At 48.3% G+C, this 27,989-nt stretch overlaps 1 protein-coding gene across 1 annotated transcript in view; it reads left to right on the top strand.

The window, feature by feature from the left end:
- LOC121566897 (calsyntenin-2-like) overlaps window positions 1–27,989 on the top strand; it is a 366,362-nt gene that overhangs the window by 183,675 nt on the left and 154,698 nt on the right. The window contains exon 2 of the mRNA XM_041876806.1: window positions 16,828–16,950. Within this exon, the coding sequence (XP_041732740.1) occupies window positions 16,828–16,950 (123 nt within the window). The remainder of the gene's footprint in view (window positions 1–16,827; window positions 16,951–27,989) is intronic.

The following is a 27,989-nucleotide window of genomic DNA, read 5'->3' as shown; positions in this document are numbered from 1 at the left end:
ATCACATTTTAAAATGTTCAGGAGAGAATTCCAGGACCACGGAGCTCAGTAACTAAAACTATTTCTACCATGACCTGTTCTAATTCTTGGTACTGTTAAAAGCAAATGAGAATGGGACCGTAATTGATATTTATTTACTGACCTGATTGAAAAATAACAGAGATAAAGTGGCATTTTACCCAAAATGGCCTTATAAATCAGTGTATACCAGTGTTTAAGCGTATGCAAGGTCAATGACGACCAGCCAATGGCACTGTAGAGATCACAATGATGTGTTAGACGTTTTTGATTGGTAATGAACCTGAGGGCCGCATGATATAAATGTAAAATGTAACAGTCTTGAAGGAGTACCCACATATTGTAAGCACTTGTTGGCTGCTTTTCCTTCACTCTGCGGTCCAACTCATCCAAAACCATCTCAATTGGGTTGAGGTCGGGTGATTGTGGAGGCCAGGTCATCTGATGCAGCACTCCATCACTCTCCTTCTTGGTCAAATAGCCCTTACACAGCCTGGAGGTGTGTTGGGTCATTGTCCTGTTGAAAAACAAATGATAGTCCCACTAAGCGCAAACCAGATGGGATGGCGTATCGCTGCAGAATACTGTGGTAGCCATGCTGGTTAAGTGTGCCTTGAATTCTAAATAATTCACTGACAGTGTCACCAGCAAAGCACCCCCACACCATCACACCTCCTCCGCCATGCTTCACGGTGGGAACCACACATGCAGAGATAATCCGTTCACCTACTCTGCGTCTCACAAAGACACAGCGGTTGAAACCAAAAATCTCTAATTTGGACTCATCAGACCAAAGGACAGATTTTCACCGGTCTAATGTCCATTGCTCGTGTTTCTTGGCCCAAGCAAGTCTCTTCTTCTTATTGGTGTCCTTTAGTAATGGTTTATTTGCAGCAATTCCACCATGAAGGCCTGATTCATTTACATTTACATTTACGTCATTTAGCAGACGCTCTTATCCAGAGCGACTTACAAATAGGTGCATTCACCTTATAGCCAGTGGGATAACCACTTTACAATGTTTTTTTTTTGTTGGGGGTAAGGGGGGGGGGTTACTTTATCCTATCCCAGGTATTCCTTAAAGAAGTGGGGTTTCAAATGTCTCCGGAAGGTGGTGAGTGACTCCGCTGTCCTGGCGTCGTGAGGGAGCTTGTTCCACCATTGGGGTGCCAGAGCAGCGAACAGTTTTGACTGGGCTGAGCGGGAACTATGCTTCCGCAGAGGTAGGAGCCAGCAGGCCAGATGTGGATGAACGCAATGCCCTCGTTTGGGTGTAGGGACTGATCAGAGCCTGAAGGTACGGAGGTGCCGTTCCCCTCACAGCTCCGTAGGCAAGCACCATGGTCTTGTAGCAGATGCGAGCTTCAACTGGAAGCCAGTGGAGTGTGCGGAGGAGCGGGGTGACGTGAGAGAACTTGGGAAGGTTGAACACCAGACGGGCTGCGGCATTCTGGATGAGTTGTAGGGGTTTAATGGCACAGGCAGGGAGCCCAGCCAACAGCGAGTTGCAGTAATCCAGACGGGAGATGACAAGTGCCTGGATTAGGACCTGTGCCGCTTCCTGTGTAAGGCAGGGTCGTACTCTCCGAATGTTGTAGAGCATGAACCTACAGGATCGGGTCACCGCCTTGATGTTAGTGGAGAACGACAGGGTGTTGTCCAGGGTCATGCCAAGGCTCTTCGCACTCTGGGAGGAGGACACAACGGAGTTGTCAACCGTGATGGCGAGATCATGGAACAGGCAGTCCTTCCCCAGGAGGAAGAGCAGCTCCGTCTTGCCAAGGTTCAGCTTGAGGTGGTGATCCGTCATCCATACTGATATGTCTGCCAGACATGCAGAGATGCGATTCGCCACCTGGTTATCAGAAGGGGGAAAGGAGAAGATTAGTTGTGTGTCGTCAGCGTAGCAATGATAGGAGAGGCCATGTGAGGATATGACAGAGCCAAGTGACTTGGTGTATAGCGAGAAAAGGAGAGGGCCTAGAACTGAGCCCTGGGGGACACCAGTGGTGAGAGCACGTGGTGCGGAGACAGCTTCTCGCCACGCCACTTGGTAGGAGCGACCGGTCAGGTAGGACGCAATCCAAGAGTGAGCCGCGCCGGAGATGCCCAGCTCGGAGAGGGTGGAGAGGAGGATCTGATGGTTTACAGTATCAAAGGCAGCAGACAGGTCTAGAAGGACAAGAGCAGAGGAGAGAGAGTTAGCTTTAGCAGTGCGGAGAGCCTCCGTGACACAGAGAAGAGCAGTCTCAGTTGAATGACCAGTCTTGAAACCTGACTGGTTTGGATCAAGAAGGTCATTCTGAGAGAGATAGCAAGAGAGTTGGCTAAAGACGGCACGCTCAATAGTTTTGGAGAGAAAAGAAAGAAGGGATACTGGTCTGTAGTTGTTGACATCAGAGGGATAGAGTGTTGGTTTTTTGAGAAGGGGTGCAACTCTCGCTCTCTTGAAGACGGAAGGGACATAGCCAGCGGTCAAGGATGAGTTGATCAGCGAGGTGAGGTAAGGGTCACCGGAGATGGTCTGGAGAAGGGAGGAGGGGATATGGTCAAGCGGGCAGGTTGTTGGGCGGCCTGCCGTCACAAGTCGCAAGATTTTATCTGGAGAGAGAGGGGAGAAAGAAGTCAAAGCATAGGGTAGGGCAGTGTGAGCAGGACCAGCAGTGTCATTTGACTTAACAAACGAGGATCGGATGTCGTCAACCTTCTTTTCAAAATGGTTGACGAAGTCATCCACAGAGAGGGAGGGGGGATTCAGCAGGGAGGAGAATGTGGCAAAGAGCTTCGTAGGGTTAGAGGCAGATGCTTGAAATTTTGAATTTAGAATTCACACAGTCTCTTCTGAACAGTTGATGTTGAGATGTGTCTGTTACTTGAACTCTGTGAAGCATTTATTTGGGCTGCAATTTCTGAGGCTGGTAACTCTAATGAAGTTATCCTCTGCAGCAGAGGTAACTATGGGTCTTCCTTTCCTGTCCCGGTCCTCATGAGAGCCAGTTTCATCATAGCGTTTAATGGTTTTTGCAACTGCACTTGAAGAAACGTTCAAAGTTCTTGACATTTTCCAGATTGACCTTCATGTCTTAAAGTAATGATGGACTGTAATTTTTCTTTGCTTATTTGAGCTGTTCTTGCCATAATATGGACTTGGTCTTTCATCAAATAGTGCTATCTTCTGTATACCACTCCTACCTTGTCACAACACAACTGATTGGCTCAAACGCAATTCCACAAATTAACTTTTAACAAGGCACACCTGTTAATTGCAATGCATTCCAGGTGACTACCCATGAAGCTGGTTGAGAGAATGCCAAGAGTGTGTGTCACGCCCTGACCTGGAGAGACTGTTATTCTCTCAGTAGTTTGGTCAGGGTGTGAAACTCTAGGTTTTGTATTTCTATGTTTGGCCGGGTTTGGTTCCCAATCAGAGGCAGCTGTCGCTCGTTGTCTCTGATTGGGGATCATACTTAGGCAGCCAGTTTTCCTGCCTGGGTTGTGGGATCTTGTTTGTGTTTCGGTGTGTTTGGCTTGTTAGTGTATAGCCTTCCAACATCACGTTTCGTTGCCTTCTGTTGTTTTGTCAGTGTTTGTCCAGTTGAATAATCTCAAATAGAAAATATATTTTGATTTTTTAAATACTTTTTTGGTTACTACATGATTCCATATGTGTTATTTCATAGTTTTGATGTCTTCACTATTATTCTACAGAAAATAGTAAAAATAAAGAAAAATCTTGGAATGAGTAGGTGTGTTGAGGTGGTGTTGAAGGAGTCTGGCGCAGGAGGGTAAATCACAGAATAACAGGCTTTAATCCGCAAAATACAGGTTTACGCAGAAATGTGTCAAACACACTCCAGGGCACAAAACAGGCGCACTGGAAAATACAAGGCACACGGGAAAATACTCCCGTCGATACAAAATACACGAGCACCACCGAGCTTCACTAACCTCCACAATAAACAATCACCCATACAGACAAGGAAGCAGAGGGAACACTTATACAATGACTAATGAGGGAATAAGGACCAGGTGTGTGTGATTGAAGACAAGACAAATGGAGTGATGATAAATAGATCGGCAGTAGCTAGTAAGCTGGTGACGCCGAACGCCGAAACCTGCCCAAACAAGGAGGGGAGGCAGCCTCGGCGGAAGTCGTGACTGTACCCCCCACTTGACGCGCGGCTCCAGCAGCGCGCCGACCCCGGAGGACACTGAGCAGGGCGAGCCGGATGGCGATGGTGGAAATCCCGTAACATGGAGGGATCGAGGATATCCCTCACCGGGACCCAGCACCGTTCCTCCGGACCGTACCCCTCCCACTCCACGAGGTTCTGAAGGCTCCCACCCGACGCCTCAAATCCAGGATGGAACGGACAGAGTACGCCGGGGCCCCCTCGATGTCCAGAGGAGGTGGAGGGACCTCCCGCACCTCAGACTCCTGGAGCGGACCAGCTACCACCGGCCTGAGGAGAGACACATGAAACGAGGGGTTAATACGGTAATCAGGGGAAGTAATAACCTATAAGTGACCTTGATGACTCTCCTCAGGACTTTGAACGGCCCCACAAACCGCGGGCTCAGCTTCCGGCAGGGCAGGCGGAGGGTCAGATTCTGGATCGAGAGCCAGACCCGATCCCCCTGTACAAAGACGGGGGCCTCACTGCGGTGGCGGTCAGCGTTGGCCTTCTGACGACGCACAGCGTGTTGGAGGTGAACGTGGGCAGCATCCCACGTCTCCACCGTGCGCAGAAACCAGTCATCCACCGCAGGAGCCTCGGTCTGGCTATGGTGCCACGGTGCCAGATCCGGTTGGTAACCTAGAACACACTGGAAAGGCGTTAGGTTAGTGGAGGAGTGGCGGAGTGGCGGAGAGAGTTCTGGGCATATTCTGCCCATGGCAAGAACACCGACCACTCCCCCGGCCGGTCCTGGCAGTAGGACCGCAGGAACCTACCCACGTCCTGATTTACCCGTTCCACCTGCCCATTACTCTCGGGGTGGAACCCAGAGGTCAGGCTGACCGAGACCCTCAGACGTTCCATGAACGCCTTCCAGACCTTGGATGTGAACTGAGGACCTCGGTCAGACACTATATCCTCTGGTACCCCGTAGTTCCGGAAGACGTGTGTAAACAGGGCCTCCGCAGTTTGCAGAGCCGTGGGGAGACCGGGCAGAGGAAGGAGGCGGCAGGCTTTAGAAAAGCGGTCCACAACGACCAGGATGGTGGTGTTACCTTGGGAGAGGGAAATATCAGTTAGAAAATCAACACTTAGGTGAGACCATGGTCGTTGTGGAACTGGTAAAGGTTGTAACTGTTTTCTTTTTTTTTCTTTTTTTTTAAGGGGGTAGATCAGCTTAATATTGCAGATAGATTGTAACTTCAATCAATGTAATTGTCTGCATCACTTCCAATCCCCCATATTTTATATATATATATATATATACACAGGAAAGGAGATGTGTATTTTACAGTGCGCAGCAGAGGGCTCTGAACGAGTGTGGGTAATCGATACCTGGGGTGATGCGAGAGTGCCCTGCCTGCCGCCTCCAAACCCAGAAGAGCGTTGACGAAAATGTGTGGTGAAATGTCCCTTCGCGCCACCAGTGTGGCACTGGCGCTGTCGTCCTCCGTTCTCTCGGCTAGTGGTTCCACCCATTTCCATCGGTTCTGGATCCGAGTCGGCCGGGATGGAAATGGGCAGACCTCCTCCAGGACGTCCTCTGGTTGCCAGCAGGTTGTCCAAATGAATGGCCATGTCCACCAGTTGCGAGAAGGACAACATGGTGTCACGGCAGGCTAGCTCCCGTCGGACGTCTTCTCGCAGATGGCACCAGAAATGGTCGATCAGGGCCTGCTCGTTCCACCCGGACCCAACTGCCAGAGTTCGAAACTCCAATGCGAAGTCCTGTGCAGTCCTCGTTCCCTGCCTCAGGTGGACCAGCTGCTCGCCCGCCTCTTGACCCTCGGGCGGGTGATCGAAGACCGCCCGGAAGAGGTGAGCGAACTCCCCGTAGTTCTCCAACGCGGCTTCTCCTTCGTTCCACACCGCGTTGGCCCACTCCAGGGCTTTCCGCGAGAGGCAGGAGACGAGGGCAGACACCCTCTCCCGCTCCGATGGGACCGGCCTTATGCTGAAGAAGTAGAGCTCCAGTTGCAGAAGGAATCCTTGGCACAGTGCCGCTGTTCTGTCGAACTCCCATGGTTGGGATAGCTGGATCCCTCCGGGTGCTGGGGTGTAGGTGGCGGGATCCGGTTGGCCAGCTGGTCTCGACAGATCGGGCTCTCTCCTCTCCAGGCGTTGGACGACCTGAAGAACCCGATCCATCGCTTCACCCAAGTTGCCTAGAATAGTTGAATGCTCCTGGACCCGTTCCACGACTGACTCCATAGCGGGTGGGTGATTCTGTGATGAGGTGGTGTTGAAGGAGTCAGGCACAGGAGGGTAAATCACAGAATAACAGGCTTTAATCCGCAAAATACAGGTTTACGCAGAAATGCGTCAAACACACTCCAGGGCACAAAACAGGCACACGGGAAAATACTCCCGTCGATACAAAACACCTGAGCACAACTCTATGGACTCAGATTTACAACTATCCGCCATTACAGATTGTGTACTATATGATCGGTAATTTATAAACCAATCTAAAGCATGAACAATAATTCCACAACATTTTAACCTTTGCACCAACACAGCATGGTCCACGGTGTCAAATGCCTTCGACAAATCAATAAAGACAGACACACAATGTAACTTGTCAAGAGCACAGTGGATGTCATTTAAAACCTTCAGTGTTGCTGAAACAGTGCTGTGGCCAGACCTAAAACCTGATTGCGTTCCATTTAAGATGTTGTTTTCTTGAAGGTAGGCCTTCAGCTGCCTACTAACTAAGGACTCCAGTACCTTAGACAGTACAGACAATTTTGATATGGGTCAATAGTTGTCAAGTAGCGAAGGATCTCCACCTTTCAGGAGAGGTAGTAAAAAAGCAGATTTCCATAACTTCGGGATTTCCTTAACGTCAAGCATGAGGTTAAAAATACATGTTAAGGGGGAGCAATGGTGTAGGAGGCGGGGGTCTACATCATCAGGGTCAGGGGATTTCTTTCTATCAATTTCTTTCAGGGCTTTACGCACTTCTGAAACAGAGAAGGCTGAGAAGGAGAACCTGGCGAAGGAGTGCACAGGGGTGCCAGGTAAATTCACAGGGGGCTCATTTAGACCTTTAACCTTTTCAAATAAACTGCCTGCATCTAGAAAATGCTGATTTAAGGCATTCAGAATAGAGGTTCTCTCAATTACAATCTGTGTGTCTACCAACAATTGTTTGGGAAGCTGTGTATCTTTTTTGCACCCCAAACCTTTCACTACTTGCCGAAATTTGGAGGGCTTATTTAAATGATCCGAAGTAGATTTAAGGTAGGGGTCTGCTTTCAGTTTTCGGGTCATAGCCACACCCAGATTTCTAAGACGTTTAAAAGCCATCCAATCATCTGCCGAACCAGATCCTCTTGCTTTAGCCCACATAGCATTTCGTTCCCTTATGATTTTAGTAAGTTCATCAGTAAAGCAATGGTTCTCTCTGCCCTTAATCCTGCATGTTTTTGAAAGGGGCCTATTGCTACATCCTGGAATTGTCACGAACAGAAGAGGACCCAAGAGCGCAAGTTCAAATTCAGAGTTCTTTATTCAAGGTTACAGGCGGGAAGAGGAGTCCCAGGGGTGTCAGGGGTCTTTCAGGGTCCTCCTGTGGGTACCTGTGCTCCGGGGGTCACCAAATGTCCGGGGGTGTCCAGTCCAAGTGCTTAGTGTGTGTGTTCCCCAGTGATGGAGCGGCGTATCGGGCTGAGGGTGGTGAAACGTCTGGGCACGCTCATCTGGTGGTCGGAGACCTGGGGGAACACACACACACAACAGCAATATGAATGGCAGGCAGAAGTACAGATCAGGGCTGGGCAAATATCGTGGTGAGAGACAGAAGGCAGAAACGAGTTACCGGAGGGGCTGAAGATCGGAGAGTAGTCGAGGTCCAGAAGGCAGGTTGGGATAGACGGGGCAGTAGAACAAGGATGCAGTCAAGAAAGGATCGGTATCACAAACAGGAGTCAGAGCGCAGACAGGCAGGTTACTGGTCCGGGTTTGAAGACGATCTGACAGGGCTTGGCTGAAAACCAGGGCTTGATATACTGGGAGAGGTAGTGGGGAAATGCAGTTCAGCTGGCAGAGTAATTAGAACAGAGTGAGGCAAGGTGAGGATGGTGAGTGGGAAATGCAGTGCAGCTGGCCAGGTAACAAGAGCAGAGCAGGGCAGGTGGAGCTAGTTAGGCTGAGTAGAGAGAGGGAGGTGAGCAGAGTGGAAGATAATTGAATGCAATTAATGTTGCTACCAGGAAGAGAGAGTGCTCATGACAGGACCCCCCCTCCAAGGGACGGCCCCAGAAGTCCCAAGAACAACATCATGCCGGGAGGGTGGAGGGGAGCAGGCGGCGGGTCAGAACTCCTCCGAGCGGTCCGAGTGAATCTCCTCATCCTCAGAAGGAGCTGGAGGGTCACGGTCGGGAGACAGGACAGGCACTGAGACAGGAGCAGGGCGGGCCGGACGGCTAGGAACCCCTCTTGGACGGCCCCTACGGATTGCAGGCTGATCAGGATGTAGTCGGTGGAAGTCAGTGATAAGGGTCCGGTCCACTATCCTCCTGGCCGGGATCCAGGTCCTCTCCTCTGGACCATATCCCTCCCAATCAACGAGGTACTGGAGACCCCTACCCCTTCGCCTAGAACGGAGCAGCCGCCGGACGGTGAAGACAGGACCGCCATCTACGAGGCGCGGAGGAGGTGGCGCCGGAGCTGCAGGGACCAGGGGACTTTCATGGACCGGCTTGACCTTGGAGACGTGGAAGGTGGGGTGGACCCGCATGGAAGCGGGCAACTGAAGTCGGACCGCCGTTGGACTGATGACTTTCTGCACAGGAAAAGGACCAATGAAGCGAGGGGCCAGCTTTCGTGATACAACCCCGCAGCGGCAGATCCCGGGCAGACAGCCAGACCTTCTGACCAACCCGGTAAGTAGGTGCTGGGGTCCTCCGTCGGTTGGCACCGACGGCGTAGCTGGTTCCAGACTTCAGGAGCACAGTGCGAGCCTGGGCCCAAGTGCGGCGGCAGCGGCGGGCATACGCAAGAGCAGACGGACAGGTGGCATCCGCCTCCTGGCTGGCAAACAGTGGAGGTTGATACCCGTAGACACACTGAAAGGGGGAGAGCCCGGTGGAGGAACTGGTGAGTGAATTATGGGCATATTCCACCCAGAGCAGGTGTTGAGCCCAGGCCCGGGGATTTTGGGAAGCCACACACCTCAGTGCCTTCTCCAGCTCCTGGTTCATGCGTTCAGTCTGGCCGTTTGACTGCGGGTGGAATCCAGACGATAGGCTGGCGGTGGCCCCAAGGAGATGACAGAACTCCTTCCAAAAGGTTGCTGAGAATTGCGGGCCCCGGTCTGACACTATATCCTGGGGTAGGCCATGGATACGAAACACATGTTCCAGGACCACCTGGGAGGTCTCTTTAGCAGAGGGTAGTTTGGGAAGGGGCACGAAGTGGGTCATCTTACTAAAGCGGTCAACAATGGTAAGGATGACTGTGTGTCCGTCAGAGGCGGAAGGCCCGTAACAAAGTCCAGTGAAACGTGGGACCAGGGCCTCTTGGGTATGAGTAGGGGTTGCAGCAACCCAGCAGGAGGCTGGTTGGGAGTCTTGTTTCGGTTACAAGTGGGACAAGCTCGGATGAATTCTCGGACATCCCGTCTCATCCCCCGCCACCAGAACCGCTGGCGGACCAGATGAAGGGTGCAGTGATGCCGGGATGACAGGCCAGACGGGATTCGTGCCCCCACTGAATCACAGGTGACCTGAGATTTGCTGGAACAAACAGACGGTTGGGGGCGCTGGTGCTTGGACCTGGCTGGTCCTGAAGAGCCTCCATGACCTGCTTCTCGATCTCCCAGGTGAGGGCCGCTACGACCAAGTGGCTGGGAAGAATGGGAGCTGTCATGGCGGTGGTCTCGTCCTTCTGAAACATCCGGGAAAGAGCATCAGGTTTGATGTTGCGAGATCCCGGGCGGTAGGAGAGCGTGAAATTGAAGCGCGTAAAGAACAGAGACCACCGCTGTTGACGGGAGTTCAGCCTCCTGGCTGTTTGGATATACTCCAGGTTCTTGTGGTCTGTCCACACTACGAATGGTTCCTTTGACCCCTCTAACCAGTGCCGCCATTCTTCAAGGGCGAGCTTGACAGCCAACAGCTCGCGGTTCCCAATGTCGTAGTTGCATTCGGCAGGGGTTAGCCGACGGGAGTAGAAGGCACAGGGGTGCATCTTGCCATCCTCAGCTGCTCTTTGAGAAAGCACTGCACCCACTCCCACGTCCGAAGCATCTACCTCCACCACAAACTGCCTTGCTGCATCTGGCATCTGGAGGATGGGAGCAGAAGTGAAACATGTCTTGAGGATATTGAAGGCCTTATCAGCAGCTGATGTCCATTGGTACGGTTGTTTAGTGCTGGTTAGCGCCGTGAGGGGTGCAGCCACTGTGCTATAGTTTCTGATGAATCTCCTATAAAAGTTGGCAAAGCCCAGGAACTGTTGCAACTTCTTCCGAGACTCAGGAACTGGCCAGGAAGTGACAGCCGACACCTTCGTGAGATCCATCTGAATGCTGCCCTCGGTCACCACATACCCCAGGAATGAAACGGTCTTGGCATGGAACTCGCACTTCTCTGCCTTCACGAAAAGAGAGTTCTCCAGCAGGCGGCGCAGGACCAACCGGACGTGGTGCGTGTGTTCTGACAGAGTCTTTGAGAATATTAAAATATCGTCAAGGTACACAAATACGAACGTATTTAGCATGTCCCTGAGGATATCATTCACTAGGGCTTGAAAAACTGCTGGGGCATTGGTGAGGCCGAAGGGCATGACGAGATATTCATAGTGGCCGGTTGGTGTGTTGAACGCTGTCTTCCATTCGTCTCCCTCCCTCATCCGCACCAGATGGTAGGCATTGCGAAGGTCCAGCTTAGTGAATACAGTGGCTCCCTGCAGCAGTTCGAAGGCAGACGAAAGTAAGGGCAGTGGGTAGCGATTCTTAACCGTGATGTCGTTCAGACCCCGGTAATCTATGCATGGACGAAGAGAACCGTCCCTTCTTGCCGACAAAGAAGAATCCCGCTCCCGCGGGGGAAGACGACGGTCTAATTATCCCGGAGGCAAGAGAGTCATTAATGTAGTCCTCCATGGCCTTTCTTTCCGGGGCTGACAGTGAATACAGACGACCCTTGGGAGGTGCTGTGCCAGGCAGGAGATCAATCGCGCAGTCATAGGGTCTGTGTGGGGGGTAGAGATGTCGCCTTGGATTTGTTGAACACCTCTTTCAGGCTGTGGTAACAGGCCGGAACATTGGATATGTCGGAGGTAGCGCTAGATCCTTCCCGGTGAACGGGCAGGGTGGCCCCCCTTAAACAGGTCTGGTGACAACTCCTTCCCCACTCACGGACTGTTCCTGTCTCCCAGTCGATGTGGGGGTTGTGCTGACGGAGCCACGGGTATCCAAGAATGAGTGGTTGGCCAGGTGAGTGTAGGAGGTGAAACTGGATGGACTCCTGGTGGTTTCCTGACAGCAGGATTGTCACAGGGGCGGAGATATGAGTGACAGTGCCAAGATGATGCCCATCCAGGGCTCGTGCAGGAATGGGTTGTGTCAGTTGATGATGGTTCACGCCCAGTTGCTGTGCAAGCTCAGGGTCCATGATGTTTGCTTCGGCTCCGGAATCCACAAGGGCGGCCAATGTATGAGTCTTGTCAGAAAGCTGAAGGCGGAGATGAAGCAGGGTCTTTCGGATGGAGGGAGACTGAAGGCTTGTTGAGCTCACCCGGATCTCCCCTACACCTGGTGAGCTGCGGCTTTTGCCGGACAAGTAGCGACACGGTGATTCTCGCCACCACAGTAGAGGCAAAGGTTGGAGCTTAGACGGCGCCGACGCTCCTCGGGAGTCAGAGAGGCACGGCCAATCTCCATGGGCTCAGGCTGATTGAGTTGGCTATGGGACTTGACAGGCAGGGGCTGGACAGAAGCGGTATCGACCCGAGTACGGATGGCAGGTTGACTGAGACGGCCCTTCTCCCTCCTCCGGGTCTGTATACGGCGGTCAATGCGAACGGCAAGGTCAATGGCGGCATCAAGCGTTGAGGGCGGGTCATGGGAAACAAGCTCGTCCTTGATATAGTCCGCCAGGCTATGGAGGAAGGCTTGCACCAGTGCCTCTGGGTTAAACGAGCTTTGACTGGCCAGGGTACGAAAGTCAATGGAGAAGTCTGCCACTGTCCGATTGCCCTGACGGATGGTGAGCAGAGCTTGTGACGCTTCGGCTGTTGGCGAGCCTAGGTCAAAGACCTTTAACATCTCCTCCTCAAAGGCACTGAAGGAGGCACAGGCTGGGGTTTGCCGGTCGAATTCCGCCGTTCCCCACAACCGAGCTCGACCGGTGAGATGTGTGATGACATACCCCACCTTGGCTCCCTCTGTTGAGAAAGTCCTGGGCTGTAGTGCAAACTGGATTCGGCAGCTGCTCAAGAATGGTCTTACTTGCTTCTGGTTGCCATCAAAAGCGTTCCGGGTTCCCAATCCTTGGTTCAGGAGCGTGGGGATCTGGTGGCAGCACTGCCGGGCCTGCAGCCTTGGGACCTCCAGCGGAGGGATGAAGGAGTATCGGTGGTACAGGAACAAAAGGACCAGGGGGGGTGCAGGTGGAGTAGCCGGGCTTGAGAGTAGTTGCAGGGCTTGGGCTAGCTGTTGTTGCTGCAGTTGGAACTGTTGTTGCTGCTGGTTGAATAGCTGGAGAAGGGAAGCGATGTCGCCAGCCATCCGATTTATGTCTCCCTCAGAGCGTTCCAGTCGCTGTAGGGCAGTCCTCTCTGGCTCTTCCTCCATCGTGGTCAGGGAGTGCGCTGGGTCCATGATGGTCAGATCGTTCTGTCACGAACAGAAGAGGACCCAAGAGCGCAAGTTCAAATTCAGAGTTCTTTATTCAAGGTTACAGGCGGGAAGAGGAGTCCCAGGGGTGTCAGGGGTCTTTCAGGGTCCTCCTGTGGGTACCTGTGCTCCGGGGGTCACCAAATGTCCGGGGGTGTCCAGTCCAAGTGCTTAGTGTGTGTGTTCCCCAGTGATGGAGCGGCGTATCGGGCTGAGGGTGGTGAAACGTCTGGGCACGCTCATCTGGTGGTCGGAGACCTGGGGGAACACACACACACAACAGCAATATGAATGGCAGGCAGAAGTACAGATCAGGGCTGGGCAAATATCGTGGTGAGAGACAGAAGGCAGAAACGAGTTACCGGAGGGGCTGAAGATCGGAGAGTAGTCGAGGTCCAGAAGGCAGGTTGGGATAGACGGGGCAGTAGAACAAGGATGCAGTCAAGAAAGGATCGGTATCACAAACAGGAGTCAGAGCGCAGACAGGCAGGTTACTGGTCCGGGTTTGAAGACGATCTGACAGGGCTTGGCTGAAAACCAGGGCTTGATATACTGGGAGAGGTAGTGGGGAAATGCAGTTCAGCTGGCAGAGTAATTAGAACAGAGTGAGGCAAGGTGAGGATGGTGAGTGGGAAATGCAGTGCAGCTGGCCAGGTAACAAGAGCAGAGCAGGGCAGGTGGAGCTAGTTAGGCTGAGTAGAGAGAGGGAGGTGAGCAGAGTGGAAGATAATTGAATGCAATTAATGTTGCTACCAGGAAGAGAGAGTGCTCATGACAGGAATGAGTTGTGGAAGTAAGAAAAGTCAAATTCAACATCAGGGATTAATTATATTCTATTCCATTCAATGCTAAATACATCAGGTAAAAAACATTAAATATCAAACTGCTTCCAGTTTCTTTTTTTATTGACGCGTGGAGATTGCTTAGGAATTGTACCATCTCTCACACAGGCAATAGCACAGTGATCACTTTTGTATTTTCCAAAAATTAAAACGATGACATCACCTGGGGGCTGCACCATGAAGGCACAGCCACAATTACAGGAGAGACGTTCCTCTAATGCCCTCATTACTTCTGCTGGGGCGAAACCATCTTTAACCCCCCCCACCCACACTCACACACACACACACACAGACCAGGGAAGGTTTGTGGTGTCATCAACCTACATGGACACGACTTCTGTGGTGGAGGGAGATAAAGATGACTAATGGGGATATTTGCTCTGCCTCGAGTTGTATTGGTATTACACAGGGCAAAAGGTTCTGTCAATGCCGAACTGATTTATTTTTACTGAGGGCTGATTTCAGAAGCCCTTTGGCTTGATGTTCCACAGTAGATGGTAATAGTAGTCTGTATAAAGCTGATCCCAGACAAGTTAGGTCAATCTGACCTATCATCAGCTATGTTGAACCCAGCTGAACCATTCAAGCTGTTCTGGCCAGGATTTAAAAGGTCAATAAGTCGTCTAAGCTTCAGGAGGACTGGACTATTGAACATGTAGGTAGTAGATCAGCCTAATTCTAATTTAAGCCACAGTTTCATTATCCTGTCAGCTTTGGTGCTTGAATAACACTATGTATTATATATTACTCAACTGTCCCTACAACAGTGATATCATACTGTAGGACCAGCTATTAAACATGGTGCTAAACTATTAAGACAGGAACGTTGATCAGAGCTAGCTTTAGAACCCTGGAGCTAGATAACATAGCTTTACCTCACATTGTTTCGGCCCAGAGCTCATTCATGTGTATTGGACGAATGTGTTATCCTCTCCGTAAATGATCTCTAAAGGGTGCACAAGGGTCGTTACAATGCACTCTGGGAAGTCACTGCTCATGAATATACTGTACATTGGCGTGGTGGTGGTGTTGAAGTGATGGTGGTGTTGGCATGATGGTGGTGTTGGCTTGGGGGTGGGGTTAGACAGGTGGTGGTGTTGGAATGGTGTTGTGTTGAAGTGGTGGTGGTGTTGGTGTGATGGTGGTGTTGGTGTGATGGTGGATTTGGGGTGGTGGTGTTGACATGGTGGTGGTGTTGGAGTGGTGGTGGTGTTGGTGGGGTGGTAATGTTGGTGTGATGGTGGTATTGGAGTGGTGGTGGTGTTGGTGTTGGCGTGGTGTTGGGATGGTGGTGGTGTTGGAGTGGTGGTGGTGTTGAGGTGGTGGTGGTGGTGGTGGTGGTGTTGGGGTGGTGGTGGTGGTGTTGGGGTGGTGGTGGTGTTGGAGTGGTGGTGGTGTTGGAGTGGTGGTGGTGTTGGAGTGGTGGTGGTGGTGTTGGGGTGGTGGTGGTGTTGGAGTGGTGGTGGTGTTGGGGTGGTGGTGGTGTTGGAAGTGTGTGGTGGTGGTGTTAGAATGGTGTTAGCATAGTGGTGGTGTTTGGATGGTGGTAGTGTTGGCATAGTGGTGGTGGTGTTGGAGTGGTGGTGGTGTTGTGGTGATGGTGGTGGTGGTGTTGGGGTGGTGGTGGTGTTGTGGTGGTGGTGGTGGTGGTGGTGTTGGGGTGGTGGTGGTGTTGGGGTGGTGGTGGTGTTGGAGTGGTGGTGGTGGTGTTGGGGTGGTGGTGGTGTTGGAGTGGTGGTGGTGGTGTTGGGGTGGTGGTGGTGTTGGAGTGGTGGTGGTGGTGTTGGGGTGGTCTTGGCATGGTGGTGTTGGTGTGCTTCAGGGTCCTACTAGGCCTACTGCCAAATTTGTATCCCAAATTGTCAAAAAGACATGTAATCTGAAAATATTTTTTGTCTGAGACCACACAATCAAATTGTACCTTGTGATTCTGTGTTATGATTAATGTAATTACAATGTAATTATATATTGTTGCGATATATAGTTTCTGGTGCTTAGTAGAACACTTATGTTTGGTTGTGTTTATATATTGACAGTGCCTTATGTCTTAGACGTGGTTTGCCGCTGTAATTACACATACACCCAGGAACAAAGGCTCTGTAATGTGAAGTGGCACTAGAGACAGCTATACAAATTGTTTGGTGTATGGACTTTTTTCTCTCCTTCTCCTTCACTGAATGTCGGATAATGAGTATGCATTAACATGTACCCATAAGAAAGTGATACACATGTATTTAGGTAATTTTCGCTTGGATGTGTATCACACAAAACACGCTAGTTTGGTGTTGTTAACAACTGACATTTCCTCGTATAGAAAATAACAAGATGGAATTTGTGCATTGCTGTTCCCTCCTGAGTCAGAGAAAGCTGTGAGTAAGTGAATGAGTTGAGGAGGAAATGGGCTGTTAAAAAACCCTTACCTTTGATAGAGAGATGGTATATAAAATGGTGATCTAGCTAGCTAACTCCTGCTTCACGGCCCTCAGGGGCTTTGCTCAATTATGCCGTGCTAATCGTCCCACTGCTCATGAACTTTGTTTTGGCTGGGCCCAGGAAGTAGTGCTCTGCTGGCAGCTCAATAGTGGTCATTGATCAAGCCTGGCGGAGCACTTTGAGACCTGCAGGGAACGTTTGAGAGAGAAAAGAGAGGGGGAGAAAATAGTTAGGGGAGATTAGCAGAATGAGAATGTTTCTCAGAAAAAAGGAAGAATGGAGATCCTCTGCCAGGAAAGGTGTGTGTGTGTGTGTGTGTGTGTGTGGCTGTATTTCCAAGTCGGAGTTGCAGTGGGGGGAGGAAAGAAAAGCTGTTGTATTAATTTTGCACAAAGCCAATCTCAGTTCACCCAGTAATTAAATGCACACTGAAAATGTATCAACTTCTGTAAACACCTGACTGACATTCTCTCTCTCTATCTCCATCCCTCTTTCACACCCTTTTCTCTCGTAGTGAACAAACATAAGCCATGGATTGAGACGTCGTACCATGGGGTGATCACAGAGAACATGGACATTGTCCTACTGGACCCTCCCCTGGTGGCCCTGGATAAAGACGCGCCCGTCCCCTACGCAGGTATGGTACGCCCCTCCGCTGTGTGATTTAGTATTTTGGTATTTTATTAGGATCCCCATTAGCTGTTGCGAAGGCAGCAGCTATTCTTCCTGGGGTCCACACAAAACATGAAACATTTGATAGAATGGAGAGGGAAGTACTAAGCTGTGATGAATGGGTTAACATCATTCACTCAGAGGACGATTTACCTATACGTAATTGCTGTGGTTGATCTTGGGAGCTCTTGTAAAACATTAACATACAATGCATTATGCTGGAACGTGATATTTCTCACTTCTGCTTTCCAAGAAAAGAAAACAGAATGTCTGCTTTCTTATTTAAAACCACTAGCTTTAAAGTAGTACTACCTAGAAAAGCTATTCACTCCCTTATAACCTTTAACCGTGTATGAAACCAATACTAACATATTTCCCTCTTAGTAGTGCAAATACAATTATATTGAATCAATGTGATGGGAAAGTACCCCAAATAACCCCCATGGTGGATCCCAAATAACCCCCATGGTGGATAAGGTTATCACACAGAAAAAGACTGACGGTTTACACTCATCTTCCTTGGTGACCAACCCAACTCCCCCATTGGGTTGCCAGTTCCTGGGGGTTGCCAGTCATAGTTGGTTGTCGTCAGCTACTGGCCTGCCTCCTGCCAGGCCTCTTGATGTGGCCAAGGCCTCAGTGTGGGGTTGGCTCAGGGGCTGGTGCCCACTCTCGGAGCCCCTCAGGCTGGGTTGGAGCAGCTCTGATGTAGGCTGGCTGGAAGGACGGCTGGCTGGATATGGTTGTCTGATTTTTCCTTCTAACATGTGGAGAAAGACAGTGTAGTGGCCTGAGGGGGTTGCCTGTAATGGCCACCCTACAGAGAGAGAGAGAGAGAGAGAGAGAGAGAGAGAGAGAGAGAGAGAGAGAGAGAGAGAGAGAGAGAGAGAGAGAGAGAGTGAGTGTACATTTTGAGATGTGTGTGTACTGAGTGTGTATCATTGAAGCCTCTGGATATGTGTGATTGGATTTGTGTTAGAAGAGCTGAACCAGGGTGGTTTCACAGTGTTATCCCAGGGTTAGCCCACCTCAGAATTACCTCAGGGTTGGATCACACTTGGTTCAGACTTAAATATTGAATTGATGTAGCCAGAATTGACCGGGACAGCCCAGCAGGTTGGAGGATGGAGAGGGAGACAATGACAATGTCCCAATTTAAAAGTCTCATCCGAGCAGCCACCATCTCTACTCCCCATTCTGTCTCGTCCATTTGCCAACCAGTATACCAGCAACATGAGAAATGTTGTATTTGAACGGATCTCTCTCCATGCCCCCTCCATGTGGACTCCTGTCACACTCCCAAGAGAAAAGCATGAGTGAAATAACAGTTGATATCTTCGATTGGATGCAGAGTCACAGGATCTGGAATGTTTTACCACCACAAAGTCTCCAGGGCGCAGACAATGCCCAGGGCGCAGACAATGCCCAGATTCTCCTGCTAGGTTGCGCCTAGAAGCCTTCACCCATGTGAAGAGAGTCTTAAGAACATTATTAAGTGAGACATAGTATGTTACTGTACCATGTCTGCTTATCAGTCAGGAGAAGCCCTGAGATTAGGAAGTGCACATTCTTGCAGCTTGTTGTAGCCCATTAGTATCAGAGACAGGCCCCCTTTGTACTTTGTCTCTGGCCACTAATACGTTTGCACATAACATATTCCATCTAACCCATAACACATTAATTACTACCGCTCATATTCTTAATAAATTTGCATATTTACCAAAAGGCCCTAGCGACCAGTAATTCCCCCTTTCTACACATGAGTCACATCGTGATTCATGTACCCCCCCCCAAAAAAAAAATGGCATGTTAAATCAAAATAACAAATCAAATTAAAATGGCAACCCTTGATAACATCTTAACTTAATTGTATCCCATAATGTAATTCAAGGAATAGTAAAATTGACTAGCGACACGTGTCCCTCATTCAGGGCTAGCGCTCTCTCTCTGTCCTTTTCATGGTCCGAATCATATACAGTGGGGAAAAAAAGTATTTAGTCAGCCACCAATTGTGCAAGTTCTCCCACTTAAAAAGATGAGAGAGGCCTGTAATTTTCATCATAGGTACATGTCAACTATGAAAGACAAATTGAGAAGAAAAAAATCCAGAAAATCACATTGTAGGATTTTTTATGAATTTATTTGCAAATTATGGTGGAAAATATGTATTTGGTCACCTACAAACAAGCAAGATTTCTGGCTCTCACAGACCTGTAACTTCTTCTTTAAGAGGCTCCTCTGTCCTCCACTCGTTACCTGTATTAATGGCACCTGTTTGAACTTGTTATCAGTATAAAAGACACCTGTCCACAACCTCAAACAGTCACACTCCAAACTCCACTATGGCCAAGACCAAAGAGCTGTCAAAGGACACCAGAAACAAAATTGTAGACCTGCACCAGGCTGGGAAGACTGAATCTGCAATAGGTAAGCAGCTTGGTTTGAAGAAATCAACTGTGGGAGCAATTATTGGGAAATGGAAAACATACAAGACCACTGATAATCTCCCTCGATCTGGGGCTCCACGCAAGATCTCACCCTGTGGGGTCAAAATGATCACAAGAACGGTGAGCAAAAATCCCAGAACCACACGGGGGGACCTAGTGAATGACCTGCAGAGAGCTGGGACCAAAGTAACAAAGCCTACCATCAGTAACACACTACACCGCCAGGGACTCAAATCCTGCAGTGCCAGACGTGTCCCCCTGCTTAAGCCAGTACATGTCCAGGCCCATCTGAAGTATGCTAGAGTGCATTTTGATGATCCAGAAGAGGATTGGGAGAATGTCATATGGTCAGATGAAACCAAAATATAACTTTTTGGTAAAAACTCAACTCGTCGTGTTTGGAGGACAAAGAATGCTGAGTTGCATCCAAAGAACACCATACCTACTGTGAAGCATGGGGGTGGAAACATCATGCTTTGGGGCTGTTTTTCTGCAAAGGGACCAGGACGACTGATCCGTGTAAAGGAAAGAATGAATGGGGCCATGTATCGTGAGATTTTGAGTGAAAACCTCCTTCCATCAGCAAGGGCATTGAAGATGAAACGTGGCTGGGTCTTTCAGCATGACAATGATCCCAAACACACCGCCCGGGCACCGAAGGAGTGGCTTCGTAACAGGCATTTCAAGGTCCTGGAGTGGCCTAGCCAGTCTCCAGATCTCAACCCCATAGAAAATCTTTGGAGGGAGTTGAAAGTCTGTGTTGCCCAGCGACAGCCCCAAAACATCACTGCTCTAGAGGAGATCTGCATGGAGGAATGGGCCAAAATACCAGCAACAGTGTGTGAAAACCTTGTGAAGACTTACAGAAAACTTTTGACCTGTGTCATTGCCAACAAAGGGTATATAACAAAGTATTTATAAACTTTTGTTATTGACCAAATACTTATTTTCCACCATAATTTGCAAATAAATTCATAAAAATTCCTACAATGTGATTTTCTGGATTTATTTTTCTCATTTTGTCTGTCATAGTTGACGTGTACCTATGATAAAAATTACAGGCCTCTGTCATCTTTTTAAGTGGGAGAACTTGCACAATTGGTGGCTGACTAAATAATTTTTTTCCCCACTGTATACTACTATTAACTATAAACTTCTTCCTAATGATCAGTATTACAAATGACCCTCAACTCGGTATAACAAATCACCTTAAATACATCATTCAATGTATCTTGGCTTTCCAGCATGGGTGATCAAATCACACTAGAAAGTCAGGACAGAGGTCAAAGGTAATTCAAATCCTTCAAAGAAGTGTTTCATTCTATAGTAGACTAATCATTAACAACAGTCAAAACATTTAATATATTTCATATCCCAAGTGTACAGTAAGTCCTCAGTACAGTTATTTTCAAAATAAATCACATGTTTACTGAAAACTCACTCAGAAAATAAAACTTCAAAACATTCCATTTGTGTGTGCCTTTAAGATTTAACTAACTGCTCCGCCATCCCACAGACTCAGGAATCTTTCCAGAGAGAGATAATTAAACCCCAATTCTCCGGGAACAGAAAGTTGACATGTTTTTTACCATTCAGTTATAATCAGCAATCCAAAAATAGTAATTACACACAAAAACTGATGCCGATAATTCCACTGTACTACCTCGCATCAATAATCATTGGTTTCAATCTAATTCCTCGTGACTACTCCAGAATAAGATGACCTAAAATCTCTCACATGATGAAAACCACCTAATGTTCTCTGAGTTTGCAATGAGTATTTTTAATTGATTACCCTTTATACTTAATTGTCTGTAATTCTCTCAAGGATTATTCAACCCCAAAATCAGCTCCATTTGCTCCCATGTCAAATTATTGTGGTATCGTTACTGGATCAATGACATAGGAAATAGCTATTTCCCCTTAAATTATTCCGGTTACCCCCTAAAATGTCATATTTTATTCAGTCGCCAATATAATCAATTACTCTGTGTAAGGACTCAGTGATATTTGATCCCAGGCATCTATTACAAATTGTTTGAGACGTGGTCTCCTACGTTTCCCTTAACATACATACTGTAGGGGACTTCCATCAGTCCTGGAAGAGAGAATCCCACCCAAAACACATCAGATAATACCACGTTTTATTAAGTGGAATATGCCTTCTAATATAAACCTATAACCCCTTTCCGGTAATGTAATCATCGCAACCTGTTGCATTGATTTAGTAAAAATATAAACCTGTTGATTAACAAATCTAGAACCTTCAAAAAGTAGGTACTGCCCTATCAGCATAACAGTCCAAACTAACTGCAATTCCCTTTAACATATTGCATCAACAGAACCCACACCATGTAGCGATTGTTGAAATGCGGCGTGATACAAAGTTTGAGTATTTGTAAACGTCATTCGTGCTCTCGCATATACATACGACTAATATCAATATTACCTAATATCCCCTCTCCTTGATTCTCACAAAGACAATCCAGCTCCCAAGCTAACTGGCTAAAAGGTGGCTTGCTATCTACTCTACAGACATATCACTCCACTCACCCTAGCGGAGCTGGTTTTGAAATTCATGTTATCAAGTAAGATCATGGCCACAATTCTATCGCAATTGTCAATCCACTGTTATTAGAAATCCTCATATTTAGGTAACTGTCCCTTCTAATTAGGCTACAGGTAATACAACAAACGTCTACTGTTTTTGGACGAGCATACATTCAATTTGTATCCATAGTATGAATATTACATTTAGCAATTGAAATTACGACTCCATTCACAGTAGTTTAAGCCAGCAAACCATTAGGCAACTCAAAGAATGACTACCTCGAAATCGTCTCGCTATTCCGGTGGCATAAGTGAGTCTTTCAATTTGAACCAAGCAAGTTGCTAAATATTCCAGTCTACATCACGAAACCAACACTAGCTGCAGTATCTGTCTAAGCATCACATACCCACAGTTAAATTACAATCAGAAACCCAGAACAGTCATATAATGCTTAACCTTATCTCTATCAAATGATCCATAAACGGCACCAACTCAGACATTTTTTATTTATTGTTTCCCATCCCTCACCTAGGTCTACGTTTGGGTGCAACAAGTTAGTATATGAATATTATTCCAATTATTACTTTATCACATCTCTAGTAATCGATTACACACACTCATATTTTCATATATTCACATAATCCATATAGAACATTAGAAATTCTTAGGTACTCACATCAACCTTTTTAGTAATTCAATATTTGAATCAAATCCCCAGCTTGATCTATTTAGTCTTTGGTGCTATGATTCAATATGTTTAATCATATCTGCTCAAGTCTTTATGCCGTATGAGTTTTATTGTTTTCTCTCTCTCATGACCATTTTCAGTAATTCACAATGGACTAATTCTCTCTTTTTATGATGATTTAACACACCAAAGGCCCTTAACCTATCTCTTTATTTTACATTTACATCGTTTAGCAGACGCTCTTATCCAGAGCGACTTACAAATTGGTGCATTCAATTTATGATAGCCAGTGGGACAACCACCTTCTTTTTTTTATGGTGGGTGGGGTAAGAAGGATTACTTTATACTATTCCAGGTATTCCTTAAAGAGGTAGAGTTTCAAGTGTCTCCGGAAGGTGGTCAGTGACTCCGCTGTCCTGGCATAGTGGGGGAGCTTGTTCCACCATTGGGGTGCCAGAGCAGCGAATAGCTTTGACTGGGCTGAGCGGGAACTGTGCTTCCGTAGAGGTAGGGGAGCTAGCAGGCCAGAGGTGGATGAACGTAGTGCCCTCGTTTGGGTGTTGGGTCTGATCAGAGCCTGAAGGTAAGGAGGTGCCGTTCCCCTCACAGCTCCGTAGGCAAGCACCATGGTCTTGTAGTAGATGCAAGCCTCAACTGGAAGCCAGTAGAGTGTGCGGAGGAGCGGGGTGACATGAGAGAACTTGGGAAGGTTGAACACCAGACGGGCTGCAGCAATCTGGATAAGTTGAAGGGGTTTAATGGCACTGGCAGGGAGCCCAGCCAACAGCGAGTTGCAGTAATCCAGATGGGAGATGACAAGTGCCTGGATTAAGACCTGTGCCGCTTTCTGTGTAAGGTAGGGTCGTACTCTGCGAATGTTGTAGAGCATGAACCTGCAGGATTGGGTCACCGCTTTGATGTTAGCGGAGAACGACAGGGTATTGTCCAGGGTCATGCCAAGGTTCTTTGCACTCTGGGAGGAGGACACAATGGAGTTGTCAACCGTGATGGTGAGATCATGGAGTGGGCAGTCCTTCCCCGGGAGGAAGAGCAGCTCCGTCTTGCCGAGGTTCAGCTTGAGGTGGTGATCCGACATCCACACTGATATGTCTGCCAGACATGCAGAGATGCGATTCGCCACCTGGTTATCAGAAGGGGGAAAGGAAAAAATTAATTGTGTGTCATCTGCGTAGCAATGATAGGAGAGACCATGTGAGGATATGACAGAGCCAAGTGACTTGGTGAATAGAGAGAATAGGAGAGGGCCTAGAACTGAGCCCTGGGGGACACCAGTGGTGAGAGCACGTGGTGCGGAGACAGATTCTCGCCACGCCACCTGGTAGGAGCGACCTGTCAGGTAGGACGCAATCCAAGAGTGAGCAGCGCCGGAGATGCCCAACTCGGAGAAGGTGGAGATGAGGATCTGATGGTTCACAGTTTCAAAGGCAGCGGATAGGTCTAGAAGGATAAGAGCAGAGGAGAGAGAGTTAGCTTTAGCAGTGCGGAGAGCCTCCGTGACACAGAGAAGAGCAGTCTCAGTTGAATGACCAGTCTTGAAACCTGACTGGTTTGGATCAAGAAGGTCATTCTGAGAGAGATAGCAGAAGAGTTGGCTAGAGACAGCACGCTCAAGAGTTTTGGAGAGAAAATAAAGAAGGGATACTGGTCTGTAGTTGTTGACATCGGAGGGATCGAGTGTAGGTTTTTTGAGGAGGGGTGCAACTCTCGCTCTCTTGAAGACGGAAGGGACATGGCCAGCAGTCAAGGATGAGTTGATGAGCGAGGTGAGGTAAGAGAGAAGGTCTCCGGAAATGGTCTGGAGAAGAGAGGAGGGGGTAGGGTCAAGCGGGCAGGTTGTTGGGCGGCCGGCCGTCACAAGTCGCAAGATTTCATCTGGAGAGAGAGATGGGAGAAAGAAGACAAAGCATAGGGTAGGGCAGTGTGAGCAGGACCAGCGGTGTCATTTGACTTAATAAATGAGGATCGGATGTCGTCAACCTTCTTTTCAAAATGGTTGACGAAGTCATCCACAGAGAGGGATGAGGGAGGGGGAGGAGGAGGGGGATTCAGCAGGGAGGAGAAGGTGGCAAAGAGCTTCCTAGGGTTAGAGGCAGAGGCTTGAAATTTAGAGTGCTAGTAAGTGGCTTTAGCAGCGGAAACAGAGGAAGAGAATGTAGAGAGGAGGGAGTGAAAAGATGACAGGTCCGCAGGGAGTCTAGTTTTCCTCCATTTCCGCTCGGCTGCCTGGAGCCCTCTTCTGTGAGCTCGCAATGAGTCGTCAAGCCACGGAGCAGGAGGGGAGGACCGAGCCGGCCGGGAGGATAGGGGACATAGAGAGTCAAAAGATGCAGAAAGGGAGGAGAGGAGGGTTGAGGAGGCAGAATCAGGAGATCGGAGGGAGAAGGATTTAGCAGAGGGAAGAGATGATAGGATGGAAGAGGAGAGAGTAGCGGGAGAGAGAGAGCGAAGGTTGCGACAGCACATTACCATCGGAGTAGGGGCAGAGTGAGTAATGTTGGAGGAGAGCGAGAGAGAAAAGGATACAAAGTAGTGGTCGGAGACTTGGAGGGGAGTTGCAGTGAGATTAGTAGAAGAACAGCATCTATTAAAGATGAGGTCAAGCGTATTGCCTGCCTTGTGAGTAGGGGGGGACGGTGAGAGGGTGAGGCCAAAAGAGGAAAGGAGTGGAAAGAAGGAGGCAGAGAGAAATGAGTCAAAGGCAGACGTAGGGATGTTAAGTCACCCAGAACTGTAAGGGGTGAGCCATCCTCAGGAAAGGAACTTATCAAGGCATCAAGCTCATTGATGAACTCTCCAAGGGAACCTGGAGGGCGATAAATGACAAGGATGTTAAGCTTGAATGGGCTAGTGACTGTGACAGCATGGAATTCAAATGAGGAGATAGACAGATGGGTCAGGGGAAAAAGAGAGAATGTCTACTTGGGAGAGATGAGGATTCCTCTGCCACCGCCGCGCTGACCAGATGCTCTCGGGGTATGCGAGAACACATGGTCAGACGAGGAAAGAGCAGTAGGAGTAGCAGTGTTTTCTGTGGTAATTCATGTTTCCGTCAGCGCCAAGAAGTCGAGGGACTGGAGGGTAGCATAGGCTGATATGAACTCTGCCTTGTTGGCCGCAGAACGGCAGTTCCAGAGGCTGACGGAGACCTGGAACTCCACGTGGGTCGTGCGCGCAGGGACCACCAGATTAGAGTGGCAGCAGCCACGCGGTGTGAAGCGTTTGTATGGCCTGTGCAGAGAGGAGAGAACAGGGATAGACAGACACATAGTTGACAGGCTACAGAACAAGGCTACAATAATGCAAAGGAGATCGGAATGAAATGAACTAAACATCTGGGAAAGCGAGAGAGCGGGGCCTCCCTCACTTACGTTTCACTGAAACACTCAAATATAACTCTCCCAACTTCCACTTTAGAAATTATAATTGTAGTAAACTACAGTGGTTCAATGTTTTCTAGGAATAGACTCTAACAGACTTTAGTTTATTCAGCTAGCTAACTTGGTACAGTATTCTTCCGTGAAAACTGTCCAGGGCACCGAATCCTATGATGCCATAGCCAACTAGCATGCCAGCCTCCAATAACACGGTTTAGCACCAATACTCTGTTACAACAAACCAGTGTGTTAACACGCCAAACAGATCATTTGTGTCTGTGTCTAACGTTGTGTAAAGTTTTGGGTTAGTTTTGACAGTTTCAGTGAGTACGTCGTCAACTTATTCAGCCAGTTAGTTAGCTAGAATAGTTAGCATACTAGCTAGCCATTGCTCTCTGCCAACGAACCACCCCTCCTCCGACGGCACGAAACACACAGAGAGAGCCAAGCTAACGTTAACTAGTCACCCATGTCCCGAATTCCCTTGAACGACTCGTTACCAGTATGTAAAAACAAAACAAAAATAAATGTAGGTTATAACTTACCCTTAGTAGCTACTGTTAGCCAGTTAAGTGCAAAGCTAGCCACTGAATCGATTCAGCCAGTTCGCGTCTGTCCCAACAGAGAGAAAGCGTCTCCAAATATTACAGCTAGGTCGTTCCAGCTATTGTTTAGTTAGCTATCCAGGTAGCAACAAGCTAGCTACATTTCGAGTACAGTAGCTACTAACTACCTAATGTTAATGCTTCAGATAATGAGGTTAGAAAAACAGCTGAATGGTAGGTAGCTAGCTGGCTTAATTACAGGTACTCTTAAGCGTGAAATAACATTGGAAACAACTATCCACAGTTGCTAAAAGTTACCAGTAGCTACCCGCTAGCTAGCTAGCTTTATTGGTCCAGGTAGTGGGTTAGCTAGCCTCGTGCTTCACCGGGCTCAGCCGAATACAATACTTACCTACAATAATTACCTACAATAACCTACAATAACCTACAATAACTACCTAAATAAACTACCTACAATACCTAACTACAATACCTACCTACAATCTAAATACATGGTTTAAGCTTTACTCAACACCATATAAGAAGCCAAGCTTACCTCCTGCTAGAGAAAACACAACCTCACCCGACCAGACCAGGAACGCACGAGTGTTATAATGCCTTTCATACTAAGGGATGCCTGCGCCCAATCTTTTTATAATGTACTTTAAACAGTAAGGGACTAAAACCCACTCTCTTTATAATGCCTTACACATTAAGGGCATTCCTGCGCCCATTCGTTTATCCTCTGTTGTTTTACTCATTAATCTGAACGCATCCTATTTCGAATCATAGCACCATGTCATTGTCTAATTTGATATTTCTCCTCACATCCCCATTAAATAATACAACTCATCTTCCCCCTCAAAAATATTGAATTTCAGTTCAGCTTTACCACAGATGAGCAGATTTTAACAAAATCCAAAAAATGAAAGTCTGCTTGTCTGTCGTTCAGCTGTAAACGGTTTGTGACGCCAAATTGTTCTGATGAGTTCTCTGGTATCAAGTAATTAAATATGCAAAAAGTTACTTAAGACTTAGATGGAGAGTTGATACATGTAATTAATAGATATGGTACCGGATTCAGCATAGAAAGATGCACGTGGGTTGCATCTTACTATCCGGATGAGAGACAAAGAGATCTCTCAGTTTATAGACTTCAAGATAAACAAGTTTTAACCAACATCTGGCAACCATAACTGGAGGACCCTCCCAACCGAGATGGTACCATCCTGTACCACAGGCAGGATATTCCATCTATCAATCATTCTAAGATAAACACCAGTGAGCTACCTCGACATCCTGAAATCCTTGGCCTTCAGACTCTGTGGCACCAAGAGTTACCTATCTAATGGATTTAAACTCGTTCCTACAACACTGT

Source organism: Coregonus clupeaformis, chromosome 5 (genome assembly GCF_020615455.1).
Source record: "Coregonus clupeaformis isolate EN_2021a chromosome 5, ASM2061545v1, whole genome shotgun sequence".
NCBI lineage: Eukaryota > Metazoa > Chordata > Actinopteri > Salmoniformes > Salmonidae > Coregonus > Coregonus clupeaformis.
This window is presented reverse-complemented; position numbering and strand designations above follow the sequence as displayed.